Source organism: Muntiacus reevesi, chromosome 1 (genome assembly GCF_963930625.1).
Source record: "Muntiacus reevesi chromosome 1, mMunRee1.1, whole genome shotgun sequence".
NCBI lineage: Eukaryota > Metazoa > Chordata > Mammalia > Artiodactyla > Cervidae > Muntiacus > Muntiacus reevesi.
The window spans coordinates 165,610,749-165,635,004 of NC_089249.1; the positions used below are offsets into that span (position 1 = coordinate 165,610,749).

Here is a 24,256-nt window from a genome sequence, read left to right on the forward strand (position 1 = left end):
CCTTCATCCATCTCCAGAACTTTTTCATCTTCCCAAACCGAAACTCTGTACCCATTAAACATACACTTCTCCATTCGCCCTGCCTCCCACCCCGCGAAGCCCCCATTCTATGGCTCACAGTCCCAGATCCAGGGCTACTTACTGGGGTGGCATATAAAAATAAGACATGGCCATTCCTCAGATCTGTCCAGCCTGTGTACCTGCCCTTTAGCGACCTTGACACTGCCTTTTCCCACCAAGTTAGAGAAGGCCAGGTGCAGGAGGAGAGTGTCACTGAAGCGCGCAGAGGGGATGCCTGTGTCTGGGTAGTGGGAAAAAGTTAGCCAATGGAATGTGGTTGGGATGAAAGGCAGGGATGAAGGGTTTTCAACAGGAAGCTCAGTTAGGAAAGTGGAAGGTGAGAATTGGGAATATTGCTTGCCTTTTCTTCCCAGATTGTTCAAAGGTGTACGTGAGATTTGCATGACGATGTGCTTTGAAGAGACTGGGCTCCTCTGCACACTTTGTTAGAATTCACGTTACAACAGAAGTTGATTTGTTTAAAGGGCATAACTCAGCAGAGCCGTTTCCATCGGGGTTGCAGATGACAAGGTGTTTAGTGGGTACAAACTCATCTTTCAGACATTGACCCACAAGGGAAGGGAAGAAATAGTACAGTGCTTGAGACTTTAGGGTCCAGCAAAGGTCTCATACAGATGGCTCTGTTTTTATTATATATATATATTTTTTAAGTTTAAGGTGTACAACATAATGATTGTTGTACAACTTACATATATCATGAAATGATTACCACAGTACATTTAGTGAGCATTCATCATTTCATATAGGCACAACATTAAAGAAATAGAAAAAAAATTTTTTTCTTCATGACGAGAACTAGTGGGATTTATTCTCCTAACAACTTTCATTTGTAAGGTACAGCAGTGTTAATTATCTTTATGATGTTGTAGTGTTACATCCCCAGTACGTATGTATCTTATAACTACAGGAGAGGTAAGAGATGTGGGTTCGATCCCTGGGCTGGGAAGATCCCCCTGGAAGAGTAAATGACACCCCACTCCAGTATTCTTTCTGGGAGAATTTCATGGATAGAGGAGCCTGGCAGGCTACAGGCAATGAGATCGCAAAGAGTCGGACACAACTGAGTGAGCAGCAGCAGCAGCAGGAATTTGTACCTTTGGACTACCTTCATCTAATTCCCCTTCCCACCCCCACCTTTGGTAGTCACATATATCTGATGTGGCTGATCTTTTTTTCTATGACTTTATTTGTTTTTGAAATACTTGACCCACAACACTGTTATTCCTGGTATACAGCATAGTGATTTGTTATTTCTATACTTTTCAATATGATCACCATGAAAAGTCTAGTTTTCATCTGTCACCATACATAGCTATTACACAATTATTGACTGTATTCCCCACACTACATTTTATTCCTGTGACACTTATTTTGTAACTAAAATGTACCTCTTTATCTCCCATCTTTTTCTTACCTCCTCCCAACCTCCTCCTCTCTGGCAAAAACCTGTTTGTCCTCTGTCTCTATGACTCTATTTCTGTTTGGTTGTGTTTGTTCACGTGTTTTATAGATTACCCATATAGATGAAATCATACAGTATTTTTCCCTGCCTGACTCATTTCTCTTAGCATAATGCCCTTTCAGTCCATCCGTGTTGTTGCATAGCAAGATTTTATTCTTTTTCATGGCTGAGAAATATTCCTCTCTGTGTGTGTGCATGTATGTGCATACCACATATTCTTTATCCATTCATCTGTTAATGGGCACTTGGATTGCTTCCATATCTTAGCTACTATAAATAATTTAGCATTTAACATAGAGGTACCTTTTCATTTTCTTTGGATAAATGCCTAGAGATGGAATTTCTGGATCTAATGGTAATTCTACTTTTCTTTGCGGAATTCATATACTGTTTTCCATGGATTTCCCTCGTGGTTCAATTGGTAAAGAAACCACTTGCAATGCAGGAGACTCTGATTTGATCCCTGGGTCAGGAAGATCCCTACTGGCAACCTACTCCAGTATTCTTGCCTGGGAAATTCTGTGGACAAGGAGCCTGGCAGGCTATAGTCCACAGGGTCTCAAGTGTTGGATACAACTTAGCCACTAAACCACCACCATGTACTATTTTCCACAGTGGCTGTACCAACGTACATTTCTACCAACAGTGCATGAAGGCTCTCTTTTCTCAGCATCCTGGCCAACACTTGTTATGTTGTCTTTCTTGATAACTGCCACTCTGTCAGGTGTGAAGTGATTCTCATTGTGTTTTGATTTTTGTTTGTTTATTTTTGTCTGCACTGCATGACTTGTTGGGTCTATTTTCCTGACCAGGGATTGAACCTGGGCCACAGTAGTGAAAAATGTGGAGTCCTAACCGCTGAGATGCAGGAAGTTCCCCTCGTTGTGGTTTTGATTATGTTTCCCTGATGATTAGTGATTTGCATCTTTTCATGTGTCTATTGGCCATCTGTATGTCTTCTTTATAGGAAAAATATCTATTCAGGTCCTCTGTCCATTTTTCCATTGGGTTGTTTGTTTGCTTTTTATGTTGGGTTGTATTATGAGTTCTTTGTATATTTTGGATATTAACTCCTTGTCAGATCTATCATTTGCAAATATCTCCTCCCATTCAGCAGGCAGCCTTTTCCTTTTGTTGGTAATTTTCTTTGCTGTGCAAAAGCTTCTTAGCATGATATAGTCCCATTTGTTTATTTTTGCTTTTGTTTCCCTTTCCTGAGGAGACATATCCAGAAAAAATATTGCTAAGACTGATGTCAAGGAGCGGACTGCCTGTGTTTTCTTCTAGAAGTTTTATGGTTTCAGGTCTTATATTTTAGTCTTTAATCCATTTTGAGTTTATTTTTGTATGTGGTGTGATGCTATTGTTCCCCCATTGTATATTCTTGCTTCCTTTGTCATAGGTTAATTGCCCATATAGGTGTGAGAGTTCATTTCTGGCCTCTATTCAATTCCTTTACTCTGTATCTGTTTTTGTGACAGTACCATACTGTTTTGATTACTGTAGTTTTTTACATTATAGTTTGAAATCAGAGAATGCGGTACCTCCTGTTTTGTTGTTCTTTTTTAAGATTGTTTTGGCTGGGTTATCTGTGATACTAACAAAGCTTAAGCTTCAGATTTCTACTTACACAGGCTTCTTCTAAAGCACTCTAAGTACTTTTATAGTTTTTCTATTTTATAATTTTAATTTTGTTATTTTTTCCAAAGAACACCCCTCCCCCATATTGTTTAAGCTTCAGCATACACATAATGTGGACCACTCCTACATAAAGGGCAAAAATCTAGTGAAATCCCATCATGCAAATATCATCATGGTTAATTCTCCAGACTTTTTCCCTGTGTATCAATACATTACTTTTTTAAAAAAATGGATTGTACTCTATGTAGTGTCTGGCAACATTATTTTTTTCCTTTAATGTATTTGAGCCTCCCCATCCTTGCCAGGGGCTCCCCTGGTGGCTCAGTGGTAAAGAATCTGCCTGCAATGCAGGAGACCCGAGTTCGATCCCTGGGTTGGGAAGATCCCCCAGAGGAGGCCACGGCAACCCACTCTAGTACTCTTGCCTGGAGAATCCATTTTTTGACTATGAAAATACTTGATTAAATAGTTCAACCAGGAGTAAAATATAACAGAACTAATTAAACCAAAAGGAGAAAGACGGTTACAGATAGCACCATGACACCCGGAGAGGAGGGTGTATGTGGTCCAGGCCTCGCTGTTGCAGACACGCTGCCTCAGTAACTTCTGCATCTGCTTGGAGTCTCTTAGCACAGCTGTAATCACACAATTATTTGTGTGATTTTCTTGACCTCAGCCTCCTCCATGACATTGTAAACACTTTGGCATAGGAATGGTCGCCTGATACATAGTAGGTGTTCAACAGATATCTGTTGCATAAATGCTTGACTGTTTGGATATTGAGGATTGAGTTCAAGGGGATACTGGGTGTAGAAATTAGTAGGAACTCAGCCAAGAGTGCCAGATGTCAAAGAGTTGTTGGGAAGATGTGTTTTAGCGAGAGTTGCAGCGCTGCCCCTGGAGGACCAGGGAGCAACGGCCCACTTAACCCATGTGCCACAACTGCAGCGGTGGCATGTTAGAAAGGACACTGATAATTTAGAAAGAGAAGATGTGGCTTTAAATCTTTTTTTTGGGGGGGGGGTAATTTTTAAAACTAAAATGGGTGCCTGATACTTAGTACCTCTCAGCATAGTACCTGATACATAGTCGATGCTCATTAAATAATTTTTGATTCGGAATCAGAAACCAGAGACCGGAGTTTGGCTCGGGAGTAGAAGCAAGATGAAACTAAGAGCTGAGAGGAGACTATTTACTGAAGCTAGTCAACACTGAATTCGGTTACGCATGTGCGTGGCTTAGACTCTGAGATGCATCGCCTTGTGGCAAAGTTCTCTTACACTAATGACTGCCTTGGGAGTCAGTGGCAGAGGGGAGGGAAGGGTGGATGGGGTAGAGCTGCCATCCCAGAGCTCCAGTCCGCCCTCTGGGTGCTGACAGCAGGTAATTCCATAAGTGATTTCTGGGGAGTCCTCTTCCTCAGCTGGGAAGAACTAACTACTTTCTCACAATTATACCCAGATGGTGAGGGTTTGGATATTACGAGTATTTGGGCAACAGATCTTCAGCCACCTTCTACTGACTCACGGGGAAGGCACTGGAAACCAATGGTTGTGCCAGAGCGCCCAGGACAGAGCTACGCCCGAAGACTATAGGGTCATCTTGTTCCTTTCAGGTGGAGGAGGACCCAGGACAATGGCTGCTGCTCACGATTTGGAGATCGAGGAGGATGTGAATCTGAATATGGATAGAGAGATGAAGGAAGAGCTGGAAGAGGAGAAAATGAGAGAGGGCGGGGCAGACAAAGACCCCTTCAAGCCTAGAAAGGTCCACAGGATTGTCTCAAAATGGATGCTTCCTGAACCGGTGCGAAGAACATACCTGGAAAGAGCCAACTGCCTCCCGCCCCCCGTGTTCATCATCTCCATCAGCATCGCCGAGGTAAACGTGCCGGCTGGTGTGCACCAGCGCGGGGACTCCGGGGGGGCTGCAGATACACTGGGGCTTTAGATCAGCTCTAGAGGAAAGACCGGGAAACATGAAGAGAGCTTGGGGGTGGCAAGTACAGCACACACTGAACCTGACTTCATCCTCCTCAGAGGTCCGTTCCCAGGTTCCTCCTGCCTTCCCAGGCACCGTCAGGCAAGTGTTATTTTTCAAACAACTCCTCTGCCCAGCAGTGACCACAATCGCAGTGGCTTCATTTCATTTTAGTTGGTGGGGGCTTTAGAGATCAAATAATCTCTGGGTTTCCAATTGGTTTGATCTCATGAACCAACTTTGATTGGTAAGGTCTATCAGGAGCTGTATGTTTAAAAGAGCTATAGGTTGCCTCCAGATTTCAGTAGGAAAAAATGGGACTGGGATCTTCTAATGATGTCGGCTCTGGGCAGCATGCAGTGAGTATCAGACTCTGGGTCCAGTCAGCTGTTTTGTTTTCCAGAAAAGAGTGGGGTGACTTGCCCAAGGCCACATACTTAGTTATTTGACCAGGACTGGGCTTCTCCTGAGCCTTATCTCACCCATCTTTTTCTCCCACACCATGATGCCTCATAAAGGAACTGACAGATGGCGGCTGCCTGTGGGATGTGACTTAGGAGCAGTGTGTGTGTGTGTGTGTGTGTGTGTGTGTGTGTGTGTGTGTGTGTGTGTGTGTGTGTGTGTGTGTGTGTGTGTGTGTGTGTGTGTGTGTGTGTGTGTGTGTGTGTGGCGGCTGCCTGTGGGATGTGACTTAGGAGCAGTGTGTGTGTGTGTGTGTGTGTGTGTGTGTGTGTGTGTGTGTGTGTGTGTGTGTCTGAGTCACTCAGTCGTGTCTGACTCTTTGTGATCCCGTGGACTGTAGCCCTCCAGGCTCCTCTCTCCATGGAATTCTCCAGGCAAGAACACTGGAGTGGGTTGCCATTCCCTTCTCTAGGGGATCTTCTGGATCCAGAGATTGAACTCAGGTCTCCTGCATTGCAGGTGGATTATTTTACCCTCTGAGCCACCAGGGAAGCCCCGACTTAAGAGTATTAGGAAGCTCCTAATGTTATTCTCTTAGTTCCCACTGATGCCTCAACTTATTTTTATCAAGGACTGTATTAGTCAGGGTTCTTTAAAGCAGCAGCATCAATAGGATATACAAACACACACACACTATCTGTCATCTATCTATATACATATGTGGAGAGAGAGAGAGAGATTGATTTGTTTTAAGGAATTGCCTCATGTAATTGTGGAGGCTTGGCAAATTTACTATCTACAGGGTGGGCCAGCAGACTAGCAACCTGGGGGTAAGCTGAAGTCCAAAGGCCACTTGTTGGCACAATTCCTTCTTGCTCAGGGAATGTTTGTTCTCTTAAGCCTTCAACTGATACGAGCTCACCCACATTACGGAGCGTAGTCTGCTTTCTTCAAAGTCACAGAAACATGTAGGATGATATTTGACCAAATACTGTGGTTTAGTTACCTTGACATAAAAATTTAACTATCACAGGGACCTGGCCTCTTATGGCTTATATAAAGATAAGGCCAAAATGTGGTGTTCCTGAAAGAAGCTTTTGTCAATGCTGTTTTGGTTGGAGCAGACACAGAAACCAGCCCTGATTCACTGAAGGAGGAAACTGTTCAAGGATGTGAATTTAAGTGGTGAGGACCCTTGAGGATCATCTTAGGGGCTTAATACTACAAACAGTGAAATGTTAAAGTCATCTTTTCCTTTAGAATCAGAAATAAGACAAGAATGCCCATTATCACCATTTCTACTCAATATTTTGCTGGAGGTGATAGACCATACATTAAAAAAAGAAAAGGGGGAATTCCCTGGCAGTTCAGAGTTAGAATTCGATGCTTTTACTGCAGGGGCCTGGGTTCAATCCCTGGTCAAGAAACTAAGATCTTGCTGACTGAGTGGTGCCGCCAAAAATTTTTTTAAGCAGATTTCTTATTTTGGAGTAATTTTAGCTTTATAGAAAAGTTATAGAACTAGTAAGAGAGTTCCTTATGCCCCTTACCCAATTTCTCCCAATGTGAATATCTTACATTTTCATAGTTTTACATTTGTCAAAACTAGGAAACTCCTATTGATATATTAACTAAACTCCAGGCTTAATTTGAATTTTACCAGTTTTTCCATCGGTAACCTCTTTCTGTCCCTTTTGTACTTTCGAACCCAGGGTATCACACCATGTTTAGTTGTCACATCTCCCATCTACTCAGATCTCTGACCCTCTCTCAGTCTTTGCTTTCCATGGTTTTGATAGTCTCGAGGAGTACTGGCCAGGTATCCTATACAATGTCCCTCTGTCTGGGTTTGTCTGATATTTTTTCTCATGGTTAGACTGGAGTTATGAGTTTGGGGGAGGAAGACCACATAAGTGAAGAACCCTTCTCATCACATCACATTAGGGAATGGGGACATCCCCATGACATCCCTGTGACATGAGCCTTCATCACTTGGTTAAGGCCATGTTTGCCAGGTTTTCCCACTGTCAAGTTACTATTTTTCCATTTCCCTCCTCTATTTTTCAGAAGGCAGCAGTGACCTAATTTCATATTAACTTGTAAATGAATGATCAAATGGTGAAGGTGGGAAGAGGAGGGCAAAGGAGGAGGGGAAAGTGGGTATAAGAAAGATTCTTTGAAGTTTGGTCTAGGGCTGCTCCTAATTGCTGGAAGAAGTAGGAGATGTCTACAGTTATATGGTCCAGATATACAGCAGGGAATTGAATTCCTGCCATCTGAGCACATGCTGTGGAGCGGCCCTCTTAAGAGCAAATTGTTTCAAACAGAGGTCGTGCCCGTGGGCTTTAATGGGGCCGCTTTCTGCAGCAGGTATGGTTAACTTTAGTGTCTGCCCCTCCCTGTCAGCTGGCGCTATTTATTTACTATGCTGTATGGAAGCCTCAGAAACAGTGGATCACCTTGGACACGGGCATCTTGGAGAGTCCTTTTATCTACCGTCCTGAGAAGCGGGAGGAAGCCTGGAGATTTATCTCATACATGCTGGTTCATGCTGGGTAAGGAATGACAGTTGAGTCACTGATGTCAGAGGTGACTGTAAGTAACCATAACCCTGAACATTTGTTGGGTACTTTATTAACTTTTTATTTTATATTGGACTATAGTTGATTAACAATGATGTGTTAGTTTCACGTGTACAACAAAGTGATTCAGTTATACATGTACATGTATTTATTCTTTTTCAAACTTACAGAATATTGAGCACAGTTCCCTGTGCTATATAGGTGGTATATTATTGATCAGGTACTTTTATATCCATAATCTTGTTTGATGCAACCCTTGGACTAGGCAAGAACTGCTTCTGCTGTTTTATGTGAGGCTTACGGGATGTAGTCATTTATAGAGTGAGATCTCAACCCATTAGTGCTAACTCCAAGTCCAGTGTACTTTGTATTGTATTGTAACTGCCTACTACTGGTATCTATGTAGGAAAATAAATGAGAAGAGACCAAATTATCATCAAACTAGAATTGTGTCCCCCAAGTTGTGTGGTGTTAAATGTTCCCTTTAAAATGTGAATTGCCAGTGCCTTCCTCTCCACCTCTGCCAAAGTTAAAAACGTAATTCATCAAAATTTTGATGGGTGTAAAATAGATTATTTAGAATAATATAAGCAATAGGTGATGCAGTGCCTACCTTTCAGTTTTGCTTACAGTCTCTTAAATGCTAATAGCCTTTTATGACCTCGCTCAGAATTCTGATTCACCATGCCCCCTCAAAAAAACTAAAGCATTTTGCTACATAGCAACTAAGTTAAGGATTACTGTTATATGGAAATTTGCCAAATGACATTCGGAGAGTTTCCATAGATGCTTGTGGGGTTTGACAAGCAAAATAATGTCAATTTCATTTAAAAATATTTTCCCACATTTATAAACTATAATAAAAAGCATTTCTACTCAACAATGCTATATACCAAATTATAGTATATTTATGTGAGAGAAACCAAGTTTAGCTAGTGTTAGTAGGTAAACAATTTTTTTTTTTTTTCCCATTCTGGTAAACTTAAAACCTTTTAAATACAGAACTGGGAATGGGAATGAGGTTTCTCCTGCCATATCTGTTTTACTTATTTCTTTGGCTGTGCCAGGTCTTAGCTGTGGCATGTGGGATCTAGTTCCCTGACCAGGGATCAAATCCAGGCCTCCTGCATTTGAAGTCAGGGCAATCTTAGCCACTGGATCACCAGGGAAGTCCCACCACCTCTGTTTTATTAAAGACTACCCTGAGCTTGCAAGAGATGTTTAAAAACCTACTGAAATTTCAACTCAATATGAATGAATTAGTATTCTCTCAATATTACTGTGCAACTAAAACAAAATCAAGTGCTGAGGCTGACATGTGATGGCAACTTTCAGCTAAACCCATAATTGCAAGCTTATATTCCATTCCTTGAAGCTTCCTCACTGCTCTCTGTTTGACATTATCAGTAACTATTGTAAAACAAAAATAAAGTAAATGTATATTTCTAAAATGTCCTTTTATCTGCTTCACATATTGAAGCTCCATGTAAGATTTTATCTCTTTAAAAAGTCACCTAAGAAAATTAGAAAATGGAATTCACATTAAGCATGTTCTTAACTGGAAACAACATATCAATGCCTGTTAACCTCCCAAGGAAATAACTGCCTGTGCTAGTCATAATGTTTGACAATGGTGTTTGTCTCCGCAGAGTTCAGCACATCCTGGGGAATCTTATTATGCAGCTCAGTCTGGGTATCCCCTTGGAAATGGTCCACAAAGGCCTCCGAGTGGGGCTGGTGTACCTGGCAGGAGTGATAGCAGGTTAGTGTTCCGAATATAACACAGAATCAACATCTTTGGACTCTTAGGAGGTAATAAGCAAAGGTAATAAATTTTTAAATCAAGATTTGTGGCAACTTAATATATGCTAGGGCATCTGGTAAGTTTAGAAGTTAGTTAACTAGAGATAAGCATATCGAGAGGTCTTCATGCCCATTCTCAGGTACCTCAGAGTCAGAGTTCTGCACAATTGGAAACTGTGTAGTTTGGTGTTCAGGTGTATATACTGGATGAAGGATAAAGCCAGAAGGTCCTTATGTCTCAAGACTAATGATTTTGGGAAATAACGTGATCAAATTTGCATTTAAGAAAGATAAGTTCAAGAGAACATTGAGAATAGCTAAAGGAACCCAAAGACAGTTAGGAACTAGCATCCTGGGACTAGCAGCATATGCAATGATCTCTCAAATTGAGTATGCCAAAAATTCATTAGGGTGTGGGCAGGAAATATAAAGAATTCCTATCTATCCCTTTATTTATTATAAACTTTAAAAAATTAAACTTTTTGAGATAATTATAAATTCACACTCTAAGAAAGAAATACCTATAGGTCTCATATACCCTTTAACTAGTTACCCCCAATGATAACAGCTGACAAAACCACAGTACAGTATTCTAATCAGATGTCCATACTGATATAGTCAAAGTACAAAATATTTCCAACATCACAAAGATTCCTCACAGTTTCACTTTTATAGTCATACCCCTTTTTCTTCCATCCCCCTGGCAACTCCACTAATCTGTTCTCTGTTTCTATAATTTTCTCACTTCAAGAATATAAATGGAAAAAAAAAAATATAAATGGAATTTATATAAATGGAATAACACAGTGTATAGCCATTTAGGATTAGCTTTCTTCACTCAGCATAAGTTTCTGGAGAGTCATGTAGGTTGTTGCATATATCAATAGTTTAGTCATTTTTATTGCTGGGTAGTATTCAATGGTACGGATGGAATACCACCACTAGTTTAATCATTCACTCACTGGAGGATATCTGTATTGTTTCCAGTTTTTGGTTATTACAAATAAAGTTCCAGTAAGCATTTGTGTACAGGTTTTAAAAACGAAAGTATAGTTTTGTGAACTTGACTCTTCATTTCTCTAGGATAAATGCCCAAGAGCAAGTTGGCTGAGTTGTATGGTAGTTGCATATTTAGTTTCTTTAAGAACCAGCCAAAATGTTTTCCAGAATGGCTGTTCCATTTCACTTTCCTCCCAGTACTGTGTAAGCAATTCAGTTTTAAACATCCTCACCAGCATTTGGTGTTGTCACTATTTTTTAAAACATTTATTTATTTTTGGCTGAGCTGGGTCTTTGTTGCTGCACTCAGACTTTCTCTAGTTGTGGCGAGTGGGGGCTCCTCTGGCTGTGGTGTGCGGGCTTCTCATTGCGGTGGCTTTTCTTGTAGAGCACGGGCTCTAGGCGCGCAGGCTTCCGTAGCTGTGGCACATGGGCTTAGCTACCCGCAGCATGTGCAGTCTCCCTGGACCTGGGATCGAACCTGTGTCCCCTAAGTTGGCAGGTGGATTCTTAACCACTGGACCACCAGGGAAGTCCACTCTCACTATTTTTAATTTTAGCTGTGCTCACATGTGTGTGATCTCCTCATGGTCTTACCTTGCATTTTCCCTAGTGGCTAATGATGTTAAACATCTCTTCATGTGCTTATTTGCCATTTATGTATCCTCTTCAGTGAAATATCTGTTCATGAATTTTGCCCACTATCTAATTAGATTTTTTTTAACTGTTGAATTTTGAGGCTTCTTTACATATCCCAGACCTAGTCCTTTGTAGAATATGTGGTTTACAGATATTCTCTCAGTCCATAGCTTATGTTTTCATTGTCTTAGCAGAGTCGTTCACAGAGCAAAAGTTTTTAGTTTTGATGAGGTCTAGTTTATCAGTTTTTTCCTTTTATGAGTCATGCTTTTGGTGTCATGTCTAAGAACTCTTCATTGAGACTTAAGTCTTGAATTTGTTCTCTATGTTATCTTCTAAAGTTATGTTTTGCACTTTACATTAAAATATGTGATTTATTTGAGTTGGTTAGTTTTTGCATAAAGCATGAGGTTCAGATTTTCTTTTTGTTTGTCTGTGAATTTCAGAATAAACTGCTGGAAAAGACCATTCTTCCTTCACTGAGTTGCTTTTATACCTTGTCAAAAATCAGGTGGTTGTAGTTTCATGGAACTATTTCTGGGTTCTTCTTTTTGTTTCACTGATCAATGTGTCTATCTCTCTACCAGAACCACACAGTCAGAACCACTGTAGCTCTAAGTCCTGAAATCAGCGAGAGGGATTCCTCTCATTTTTTGCTCATTTACTGATAAGTTGATGTATTTTTCCTCTAAAAACAGTTGGGTGTCTGTTTTTTCTGTGATAACAAAAGGCTTTCACTAGTAAGCTACTTTACAGATGTTGAAAAACAAACACAAAATATGTCCTCTTGAAGACATAATAGTATTTTTCTCTTAAGAAGTGAGAATGTAACTGCTTTTCTAAAAACACGCATGCTCTGAAAAGGGCATTTTGAAAACTGGCTGTTGGAAATCATTCCATCATTATGTGGTTTTGCTGCTGAAGAAGATGAAGTAACTCTTTTAAGTTCACACTTAAAAAAGCCAGCAAACACTTTTCTCATCTGATTTAAAATTTCTCAGTGGAGAGTTTTAGTAAATTTTAAACTTACTGATTGTTAACACTTTCTGATTAGTTTGCAAGAACAACTGACTGATGTTAGGGAAGGTGGGAATTAATAGTCATATTACAACAAATTTTTTGAATAACTGGAATAAGCATAGACAATGATGGGGCTTCCCTGGTGGCTCAGAGGGTAAAGAATCTGCCTGCAATGCAGGAGACACAGGAGACGTGGGTTCCATCCCTAAGTGGGGAAGATCCCCTGGGAAAGGAAATGGCAACCCAATCCAGTGTTCTTGCCTGGAGAATCCCATGGACTGAGGAGCCTGGTGGGCTATAGTCCATAGCCTCATAAAGAGTCAGATGTGACTGAAAAGACTGAGTGTGTGCATGTGCACGCGCATGCGCGCGCGCACACACACACACACACACACACACACACACACACACACACAGATGCAGTTCTTCCAGTTGAAACTGGACATCACTTTTCTAATTTCATATTTTAAGTGATTAAGAAAAAAATTTCTATGGAAAATAACTGAACTTAAAAGTACATCTTTTCGGGGCTTGGTGGCGGCAGCTGTGGAGCGAATGCAGAGTGATGCCAATATGGGGGCCCAGCTGGGCACACTGAGCCACACGATCCTCTCCTCAGTCTGGCTCCCGTGCGCCTCCTTGGGAAGCTGTTCCACCGCTCCGCTCCGGCCATCAGGCTCCAGAGTTGGGATGGCAAGTACCCGCTGTGGCTCATCAAGGAGGTCATCAGCTAGGACACTCGGAGGCTCTGCTTTGCTCTGCCGTCACCCCAGCACATCCGGGGCCTCCCCGTCGGCTAGCACATCTACCTCTCTGCTCGAATCAACAGGCACCTGGTCCTTTGGCCCTACACGCCCGTTTCCAGTGATGACGACCAGGGCTTTGTGGACCTGGTCATCTAGGTTTACTTTAAAGACACCCATCCCACGTTTCCCTCTGAAGGAAAGATGTCCCAGTACATGGAAAGCATGAAGACTGGAGACATCATTTGAGTGCTGGGGCTCCAATGGGCTGCTGGTCTACCAGGGCAAAGCAAAGTTTGCCATCTATCTGGACAAGAAATCCAACTCTGTCTTCAAGATGTTGAAGTCTGTGAGCATGATCGCTGGAGGGACCGGCATCACCTCATGCTGCAGGTGATCCATGCCATCATGAAGGACCCCAGTGATTGCACCATGTGTCACCTGCTGTTTGCCATCCACACCAAGGACATCGTGCAGCAGCCCGAGCTGGAGAAACTGAGGAACAAACATTCTGCACGCTTCAAGCTCTGGTACACGGTGGACAGAGCCCCTGAAGCCTGGGATTACAGCCAGGGCTTCATGAGTGGGGAGGTGATCCACCTTCCATCCCTGGAGGAGGAGCTGCAGGTGCAGATGTGTGGACCCCTGCCCATGAGCCAATGTACCTGCCTGGACCATGTGGGCCACCCCAAGGAGTGCTACTTTGCCTTCTGATGGATGGGCCCTGGGCCCACCCTGCATTCACTGTGCCCTGTCTGCACCCACTTGTCCTGCCACTGTTCATTACCACCACGTTCCCTCGCCTCTCCTGCTGTGGCTAGGTTCAGCCTGGCTTGCCCATGCCTGGGAGGTCACAGGGCTGGCCCTTTGCCTTTGGGAGCAGGGCTCTCTTACAGGTGGGCCGCTTCGGCCACCTTTAGGGCAGGCTCCTGTTTGGGCCTCACCACAGTGCTTGGGCCCTTGCCCTTCCCCGCCCCACTCTCGCCCCCAACACACACACTGCTGGGTAGAGGCTGCCAGCCCCATGTGTCCCACCCTCCCCAGAGCATCCCGCACTCTGGAGAGAAAGATGAAGGCACCGGTAGCCCCCAGCTGCAGGTGCCAAGCCCCTACCCCCTGCCTCGGGACCCTTGCCTCCTCCTCCCACCTGCTGTTCCACCCTGGCAAGGAGCCTCAACAGCCCTTCACTCTCTCTTCCTAAGGCCCAGCAATCACAAATCTACCCCCTGGGAAGAATGACAACCCTGTGCCGGTATAACTAAGAGTGTCTTGGGCAGTCACCATTTTTCATGTGCATTTGGCTTATTTCTGCTTCAGGGCCACTGCCAGGCCTCAGCATCTGACACTGCATGGCAGGGAACACCAAAATATCCCTTTGGCAGGGGCTGCTGGGGTGAAAGCCTGCCCCCATCCCAGGGCCCGGCAGGCCTGGCCAGCAGGGAGTGAGGCTCTCCCTGGGGCTGGAGTGGGAGGAGGGACCTGGCTGAGGGCCCTTCCAGCTGGCACATGGGCCCTTCCAAAACCTCAGCCTTTCCCTCAAAGACCCAAACCTTTGGGAGGCTTTGGAAGTTCCAAGCAATCGACCTCTGATCAGGTGTCTTGGGGTCCTGGGCCACCAGCCCTGGTGGCAAAGCTAAGACCATGTGTGTTTATTTGTCTGTCCCAGTACCCCCTTCTGGCACTCTTGCCCCGGGGGGGGGGGGGGGAGATTTAGAGTAGTCTTTCCTGAAGGACGTTCTCAGTGGCCTTGACGTTGCTTTAGACCACAGCATGTTAAGTCTCTTGCATATCAGCTTTTTCAGAGTCATTTATGAGCAAATATAACATTAAAGTAAAACTCTGCTGAGTTGAAAAAAAATCTTTGCATTTCTGTGGCATGATATTTAACCAGGGTTTTAAAATACAATAATGCTTATTTAATAATGTGCATACGTGCTAAGCTGCCTCAGTCGTGTTTCACTCTTTGTGACCCTATGGACTGTAGCCCACCAGGCTCCTCTGTCCATGGGGATTCTTCAGTCAAGAATACTGGAGTGGGTTGCCAGCCCTCCTCCAGGGGATCTTCCCGACCCAAGGATTGAACCTGTGTCTCATGTCTCCCGCATTGGCAAGAGGGTTCTAACGCCACCTGGGAAGCCCTTATTTAATTAACACTGCTCATTGAAAGATTTTTTTTTTAAGACTAATTTTTAGAGCAGTTTTGGGTTCATGGCAAAACTGAGAGGACAGTACTGAAGTTTCCCATTCATTCCCTGCCCCAACACCTGCATAGCTTCCTCCGTTATCAACAGAATGGTACATTTGTTACAACTGATGAACTTACACTGATGGCATCATAATCTCCCAAAGTCCTTTAAAACTAGGGTTCATCTTTGGTGTTGTACGTTCTGTGGTTTTGGACAAATGTACACTGACATGTATCCATCTATATACAGTATTATAAAGGGTATCCTTTTACTGTCTCCATTGTTTCCTTTTCCAGAATGTCATATAGTTGGAATCATACACTATGTAGCCTTTGCAGATTGGTTTCACTTAGTAATATGCATTTCAGTTTCCCCCAATTTTTTTTATTTCTTGATAAGAACTTTTTGTATCATTAATGAAGAAAAAATAATTTAAAAATATCATGTTACCAGTATGTCCCATCCTTAAAAATTCTATGTTTGTGATTTTACAAAACATTAAAGTAGTGGTACATATATCAATACGTGTAATTTATAAGTGAATATACCTATACTGGAGAAGGAAATGGCAACCCACTCCAGTATTCTTGCCTGGAGAATCCCAGGGACGGGGGAGCCTGGTGGGCTGCCGTCTATGGGGTCACACAGAGTCGGACACGACTGAAGCGACTTAGCAGCAGCAGCAGCATACCTATATTGCAGAGGGTGGTTGTATAGTTTTCAAGGCCAATATGACCTCCTCTTAACCACTCACATCTGTAACAATCCTGTTTCCAAATAAGGTCACATTCTGAGGTGCTAGGGTTTAGGACTTAAACATATTTTGGGGAGGGGGAGGACCCAATCCGACCCATGGCAGTGCTCAAAACTTTACCAGTCACAACTGGGCCTGCTTTCTAGAGCAGTGGGGATGGAGAGTGGGAAGCCATGGCAAAATGCAGTAAAGAGATGGGCTTGGCCAGTCTAGTGACGCAGCTGCCCAACTTACTTCCCTCCTGCCTTTGTGGATGCTGTTGTTCCACCTCCTCGTGTTCCTGCACACGCTCGTTTTCCTGGCTCCAGCATCTTCCCCCACAGCTGGGTTTCAACCTGTGGAATCAGCTGTGCCCCAGTTTCAGCGTAGAGAGAGAGAACGTGAATAACCTGTTCACATCCCCTGTCTATTTTTGCAATACCTTTTGGCAGGTATCTCTTTGCTGTGTCGGTCTCTCTCTCACACTGCTGCTGGTCACCTTCCTCAAACACATCCTTCCTAAAACATTTACAGTGGCTGATAGAAAGTTGAAACATCCAAGAATTTTTTTTTGGGGGGGTGGGGAGGGGAGCTGGGCTGGGTCTTCATTGTGGCAGGTGGGCTTTAGTTGTCATGGGGCAACTAACCCAGGTCCCCTGCATTGGAACATGGATTCTCAACCACTGGACCAGAAAGTCCCTGAAATGTCTGAGATTGCTCTGTATTACCCTCCACCATCTGGCCCCACCGCCTTTATTCTCTCCTTTTGCTTCAGGGAAAGAATATATATGAAGATGTTAGACATGTTTATATAACATAAAACATTAAAAAATCACTTTTGAGGTGTAACTGACATACAAAATTTTGTATATATTTAATGTATACAACTTGACGAATCTGGAGAAAAGTATACACCCATAAAACCATCACCACATTCTATGCCGTAAACATATCTATCATCTATGAAGTTTCTTCCTGCTAATGTCTTTCTTGCTTTGCTTTTTGTTTTTAAATGAGGGAAGCAGTAATACTTTATTTTTACCTTTTGACCCCTTTCACCTATTTCTTCCATTGCTTTGCTTTTTTCCTGGATTCCTTCATATGCAACATAATTCTAGTTTCCCTATCCTTGCTCCCGGCAGTGTGATCAATGAATCAGCAGCACTGGCCTCAACTGAGATCTTGTTAACATGCAGAATTTTGGGGCCCCACACCAGACCTACTAACCAGAATTTGCATTTGGACAAGTCCACAGGTGATTCATAAAAATTGAGGACCACTGGCCTGCACTCCAGACCTGGGTCCCCCAATCTGACTGACCATCAGAATCACCTGAGGAACTTGTTACAACTAAAATTATTCAGATCGCACCCAGATCTACTGAATCAGAATCTCCAAGAACATCCCCCCTAGGATCTGTGGGGTTTTTTTTTTGCTTTTTCATTTTTCTGTTCAGTGAGGTTTTTTTGGTTGCTGTTTAGTTGCTCTGTTATGTCTGTCTCTTTGCCACTCCATGGACTGCAGCCTGCCAAGCTTCTTGCATGGAATTTCTCAGGCAAGAATACTGGAGCAGGTTGCCATTTCCTTTTCTAGGGGATCTTCCTGACCCAGGGATAGAACCTGCGTCTCCTGCAAATCTCCAGCACTGAGCCACCAGGGAAGCCCTTAGAGAGGTATAATCAACATATAATAACTGCTGACCTTTAAAAATAATTTATTTATTTATTTTTGGTTGTGCTGGGTCTTTGCTGCGAGACGCAGGCTTTCTCTAGTTGTGAGTCTTCGTTCTGGTGCGTTGGGGTGACTTCTCTTTTTGGGGGCACAGGCTCCAGGTGCTCAGACTCAGTAGTTGTGGCCGTGGGCTTAGCTGCTCTGCAGCATGTGGAGTCTTCCTGGACTAGGAACCCATGTCCTCTGCGTTGGCAGGTGAATTCTCATCCACTGTACCACCACAGAAGTCCACTGCTGACGTTTTGATACGTGTATATAACTGTGAAACTATCCACAGTCAAGGTAATGAACACTACTCCCCTCAGAGTTCCTGGAATCTGTGGGAATCACTTCTTCCTGCCTCTCCTTGTCCTCCTTCTGCCTTCCCCTGGCAACCACTGATTATCACAGATTAACTTGTATTTTCTAGAATTTTATATCAATGGAATCATGAAACATGTACTATTTTTGGTTACTTATCAGCATAATTATTCTGAGGTGTGTTCATGTTGTTGTGTATAAACAGATGATTCCTTTTTGTTGCTGAGTAGTATTTCATTGTGGGAAATTTGTTTATTCACTCTCCAGTTGATGGACATTTGGGATGTTTCCAGTTTGGGGTTATTACAGATGAAGTTCGTATGAAAACAGTACAGTCTTTGTGTGGACGAATGTTTTCAGTTCTCTTGGATGATTACCTAGGAACAGAATGGCTGGATTCTATCATAGGGTTATATTTAACTTTTGAGAAACTATCAAACTTTTAAAATAGCTTTTCTAAGATATATCAATAATTCGTACAACCTATAATGTGCCCATTTAAAGTGTATAATTCAATGTTTTTTAGTTGATTTACCGGGTTATGCACCCATTATCACAATCCAAATTTAAAACATTTTTGTGCTCCAAAGAAACCCTGTAGCCATTAGCAGTCACTCCCCATTCCTTACCCCAAATACCTTCCCTAGCCTTAGGCAACCACTAATCTAATTTCTGTCTCTTTATATCTACCCATTCTAGACATTTCATATAAATGAAATAATAAAATATGTGGTCTTTTCTTGACATTTTTTTAAGCATAATGTTTTCATCCTTCACCCATGTTGTAGCATGTATCAGTACTACATTCCTTTTTATTGTTGGATGATATTCCATTGTATGGATATATCACATTTTCTTTATCCATTCAGGGGACATGGGTTCGAGCCCTGGCTGGGAAACTAAGATCCCACATGCTGCAGAACAACAAAGGCCGCAACAAACCACAGCTAAGATCTGACACAGATACAAACAAATATTTTTAAAAATTGATTTACATTCCTTATATATTCTAAGTTCTTTATCAGATATATGACTTTTGGATATTGCCTCCGAGTCTGTTGCTTGTTTTTTCTCTTAATAGTATATTCTGAAGACTCAAATTTCTGAATTTTGATTAAGTATAATTTATCAGTTTCTAAATTTTAGGAATTATGCTTTCAGTGTCATATTTAAGAAATTTTGCCTGATCTAAAGTCACAAAGATTTCTCTACATTTTGCTCTAGAAGTTTTATAATCTTAGACTTTACATATAGGTACATGATCCATTTTTTATACATGGTACAAGGTATGGACTGAAGTATCATGTTTTTGCATGTAAATGTCTAATTGTACCAGCATCATTGGTTGAGAAGACAATCTTTTCTTTAATGAATTGCCTTTGCCTCTTGTCCAAATCAGTTGTCCACATATATATGTGGGCTTATTTCTGGACTTTCTGTTGTGTTTCCCTCATATATTTGTATATCTTTACATCAATTCCATTCTATCTTAAGTAGTTTTCTATTACGTTTTGAAATTGGGACACCTCAGTGCTCCAACTTTGCTCTTTTTCAAGTTGTTTTGGTTATTCTAGGTCCTCTGCATTTCCATGTAAACTTGAGAATCAGTTTGTTAATTTCTATAAGATAGTCTACCAGGATTTTGATTTAGATTGCAATGTATCCTTAGATCAACTGGGGGAGAATTGACATTTTAACAATATCAGAGTCTTCCAACTCACGAACTAGGTACGGACTTCTGTTTATTTAGGTCTTTTAGAATTCCCTTCAGCATCTTCTTTAACTTTCAGTATTTAGGGCTTGCACATTTTTGGGGTCATATTTATTTCTACATTTCATATTTTTGATGTACTGCAAATGGTACTATTTTTTAAATTTCTATTCCTGATTTTCATTGCTATTACACAGAAATACAGTTGATTTTTTTGGTATTGATCTTGTACCCTCTAAGCTTGATAAATTCACTTATTATTTCTAGTAGTCCAATAGTTTAACTGTTAAACAATGAACTTGTAAAGAGATTTAAGTAATAAAAAAATCTTGTATATTTGCCCATGTTCTTACCATTTCTAATGCTCCCTTATCCTTTGTGTAGCTTTATTTTTTCATCTTACATCTCTTTCCTTCTTCCTGAAGATTTCCTTTAACATTTCTTATAGCATGGAAATGCTAGTCATCAATTATTTCAGCCTCTGTATGTCTGAAAAAGAAAATCTGTCTTTTGCCTTAAATTTTGTAATATATTTTGAGGTTTGGAGTCCTAGCTTGACAGTATTTTCCTTTCCTTACTTTAAAATGGTGCTCTACTGTTGTTCTCATTTGCCTTGTTTCTGATGATAAATCTCTCGTCATCCTTATTTTTGTTTCTCAGTATGAAGCCTGTCTTTTTATTCTAGATACTGTTAAGACTGTCACTGTTTTGAAGATGTGATTTTGTGACGCCTTGTAGTTTTCTTCATGATACCTGTGCTGGGTTTGTTGAGGTTCTTGGATCTGTGCGTTTATAGTTCTCATAAAACTGTGGAAAAAATTTGGCTATTATTTCTTCAAGTAATTTTTATCTGCCTTCATTCTTCTTTTCTGGGGACTCCAATTATGTACTTATTATTATAGATATTATGAGGCTGCTTGAAACTGACCTATAGTTCATTGATGCTGTATGTATTTTAAAAAATATTCTTCTTCTTCTTTTTTTAACCCCACGGCATGGGGGATCTTAGTTCCCTGACTAGGGATTGAACCTGTGTCTCCTGGAGTGGAAGTGGTGAGTCTTAACCACTGGACTGCCAGGGAAGCCCCTGTGTGTTTTATTTTGGACAGTTTTATTGCGCCATCTTCATGTCCACTTAGTTTTTCTTTTGCAATGTCTAATCGGTCAATCAACTCAACTATTTTATTATTTCATCTTAGATGTTGTACTTTTCATCTTTAGAAATTTGATTTGAGCCTGTTTTATTGCTATTTAACTTTTGAACACATTGACTGTATTTGAAATAATTATTTATTGCCCTTATTTGCTAAATCTTACACCTATGTCAGTTTTTTAAAATTACAATATAGTTGATTTAAAATGTTATGTTAGTTTTAGGAGTACAGAAGTGATTCAGTTGAACACACACACACACATTCTGTTTCAGATTCTTTTCCCTTATAGGTTACTACTAGATATTGAGTATAGTTCCCTGTTTTATACAGTAGATCCTTGTTGGTTATCTATTTTATATATAATAGTTGTATATATTAATCCCAGACTCCTAACTTATCTTCCCCCTTCCCTTTTGGTAACCATAAGTTTGTTTTCTATGCCTGTGAGTCTATTTCTGTTTTACAAATAAGTTCATTTGTATCATTCTTTACAGATTCCACATATAGACAATATCATATACTTGTCTTTCTCTGTATAGCTTACTTCATTTAGTATGATAATCTCTACATCCACCTGTGTTGCTGCAAATGGTATTATTTCACTCTTTTTTATGACTAACTAATATTCCATTGTGAGGCTTCCCTGATGGCTTGGTGGCAAAGAATCTGCCTGCAATGTAAGAAATGTGGGTTCAATCCCTGGGTCAGGAAGATTCCCTGGAGAAGGAAATAGCAACCGACTCCAGTATTCTTGCCTGAGAAATCCCTTGGATAGACGAGCCTGGAGGGCTACGGTCCAGGGGGTCGCAAAAGAGTCAGACATGACTTAGCGACTAAACAACAATATTCCCTTATGTATATATACCACATCTTATTTATCCATTCATCTGTCAATGGATATCTAGGTTGCTTCCATGCCTTGGCTATTGTAATTAGTACTGCAGTGAACACTGCGGTGCGTTTATCTTTTCAAGTTATAGTCCCCTCTGGGTGGGATTGCTAGATCATAAATAAGTTTACTTTTAGGTTTTTTTTTTTTTTTTTTTTAGTTTTGGTAGGTTTTAATTGATTTTTCTCTCTTCAGTATGGGTCACAATTTCATGCTTCTTTGCATGTCTTGCATGTCTTGAGTTTTTGTTTGGATGCTAGACATTTTATCTTTGGATGGTGGGTATTATTGTATTCATGTAAGTATTCTTTAGATTTGTTCTGTAACTCAGTTAAGTTACTTGGAAGGAGTCTGAACTCTAGCTGCTGAGCTCTATATAGACCTAGACTCTAGACTCTATCTCATCAACCTGAAGTTTACTGTAATCTGCCTAGGTTTCCCCTTCATGCCCAGCTACCTGCAGTTTCTCTCAAGGCAGTAAGCTGGGCAATTAGTCAACTCATTTATTTCTTGTTTCTTAGGGTTCATTGTCCCTTGTTATCTGATGTCCAGTATCTTTAAGACCACTAGTTCATATATTTTGTCCACTGCTTTCAAGCAGGAGGAAAAATCTTGTCCCGTTACTTCATTGTGGCCAGAAGTGGACATCTATATTTTAAAAATAAATTTCTCATAACTAAGATACAACTACCCCAGCTCTAGCTTGTAGGTTAACATTTGAGAACAACTGCTTTAACCCTAACCGACTGCTTCTCACTGATCTTTAGTAACCCATATAACTTTGTTTCTATGTCTTTGCTTTTCCAGATCCCTAAATCCTGGCCTTCTTCCCCCTTTTTTCCTGTCTAGATCTTAAAGTGTCTTCAGAATTTAATCAAAATGCTGTCTCCCCATGTGTAACCCAATGTTCACTGCAGCACTGTTTACAATAACTAGGACATGGAAGCAACTTAGAAGTCCATCGGCAGGCGAATGGATAAGAAAGTAGTTGTACATATACACAATGGAATACTACTCAGCTATTAAAAAGAATGCTTTGAGTCAGTTCTAAAGAGGTGGATGAAACTGGAGCCTATTATACAGAGTGAAGTAAGTCAGAAAGAAAAACACCAATACAGTATATTAATGTATCTAATATGGAATTTAGAAAGATGGTAACAACAACCCTATATGCGAGAGAGCAAAAGAGACACAGATATAAAGAACAGACTTTTGGACTCTGTGGGAGAAGGCGAGGGTGGGATGATTTGCAAGAATAGCATTGAAACATGTATATTACCATATGTGAAACAGATCGCCAGTCTAAGTTCGATCCATGAAACAGGGCACTCAAAGCTGGTGCACTGGGACAATCCAGCTGTGGCTGATTGATGTCAATGTATGGCAAAACCCACCACAATATTGTAAAGTAATCAGCCTCCAATTATAATAAATAAATAAATTAAAAAAAAAAAGCTCTCAGAGTAGCAGGGCCTCCACCTTTCTGCTCAGAAAGTCGTTCTTTCCTAAGTGCTTCCATAGCAAATTTATCACATTAAAAAAAAAATCACAGTAATTATTAGAGTCTGCATTTTTTGATAACTGTTTGATCATACATTTGTGATTTCTAAGGTCAGACACTTCCCCTTTTTTGCATTAAGTAGCTACTTTTTAATGAGAACTTTAAAAAAAAATTATTTAACTTCTTTTTGGCTGCACTGGGTCTTTGTTGCTGGGCTTTCTCTAGTTGTGGTGAGTGGGGAGTCGGGGGTTCTCCGTAGTTGTCTTCTCATTGCAGTGGCTACTCTTGTTGCAGAGCATGAGTTCTAGGGTACGGCATGTGGGCTCTTCCGGGACCAGGAATCGAACCTCTGTCCCTGCACTAGCAGGCAGATTCTTAACCACTGGACCACTAGGGCAGTCCTAAAGTAGGTACTGAATTGTCCTGTATCTTAAAAAATGAAGGAGGGACTTGAAGGCAAGGGAGTGACAGAACTAAGCAGTATAGAGAACACTTCAGAGTTCTCATAATGTGGTTTTAAAGCCTTATTTTGGTTCAGACAAGGTAAGATTGAATTAGCAAACAGAATTTCATCTTGCTTGGCGAAAAGGATTCTGAGACTACATCTTGACTCCAAGAGAAAGCTAGCCCATAGATAATAAAATGTTGGAATGTCTCAGGTATTTTGATAGTTTTGGTTAAGCATGTAGGATGTTTTGA

The 24,256-nt window shown here is 41.3% G+C and overlaps 1 protein-coding gene and 1 pseudogene across 2 annotated transcripts in view; both read left to right on the top strand.

Annotated features, from left to right (window-relative positions):
* RHBDL2 (rhomboid like 2) overlaps nucleotides 1-24,256 on the top strand; it is a 50,965-nt gene that overhangs the window by 17,971 nt on the left and 8,738 nt on the right. Inside the window, exons 2-5 of one of the 2 annotated variants that reach the window (XM_065915997.1) lie at nucleotides 4,800-5,065; nucleotides 7,973-8,121; nucleotides 9,798-9,910; nucleotides 12,036-12,934. In XM_065915997.1, coding sequence (XP_065772069.1) covers nucleotides 4,820-5,065; nucleotides 7,973-8,121; nucleotides 9,798-9,910; nucleotides 12,036-12,040 — 513 coding nt within the window. In that variant the 5' untranslated portion in view covers nucleotides 4,800-4,819 and the 3' untranslated portion in view covers nucleotides 12,041-12,934. Of the gene's footprint in view, nucleotides 1-4,799; nucleotides 5,066-7,972; nucleotides 8,122-9,797; nucleotides 9,911-12,035; nucleotides 12,935-24,256 lie in introns of those variants that run through there. The other variant, XM_065915992.1, reaches the window with a different exon arrangement.
* Nucleotides 13,183-14,066, top strand: LOC136164724 (NADH-cytochrome b5 reductase 3 pseudogene; annotated as a pseudogene).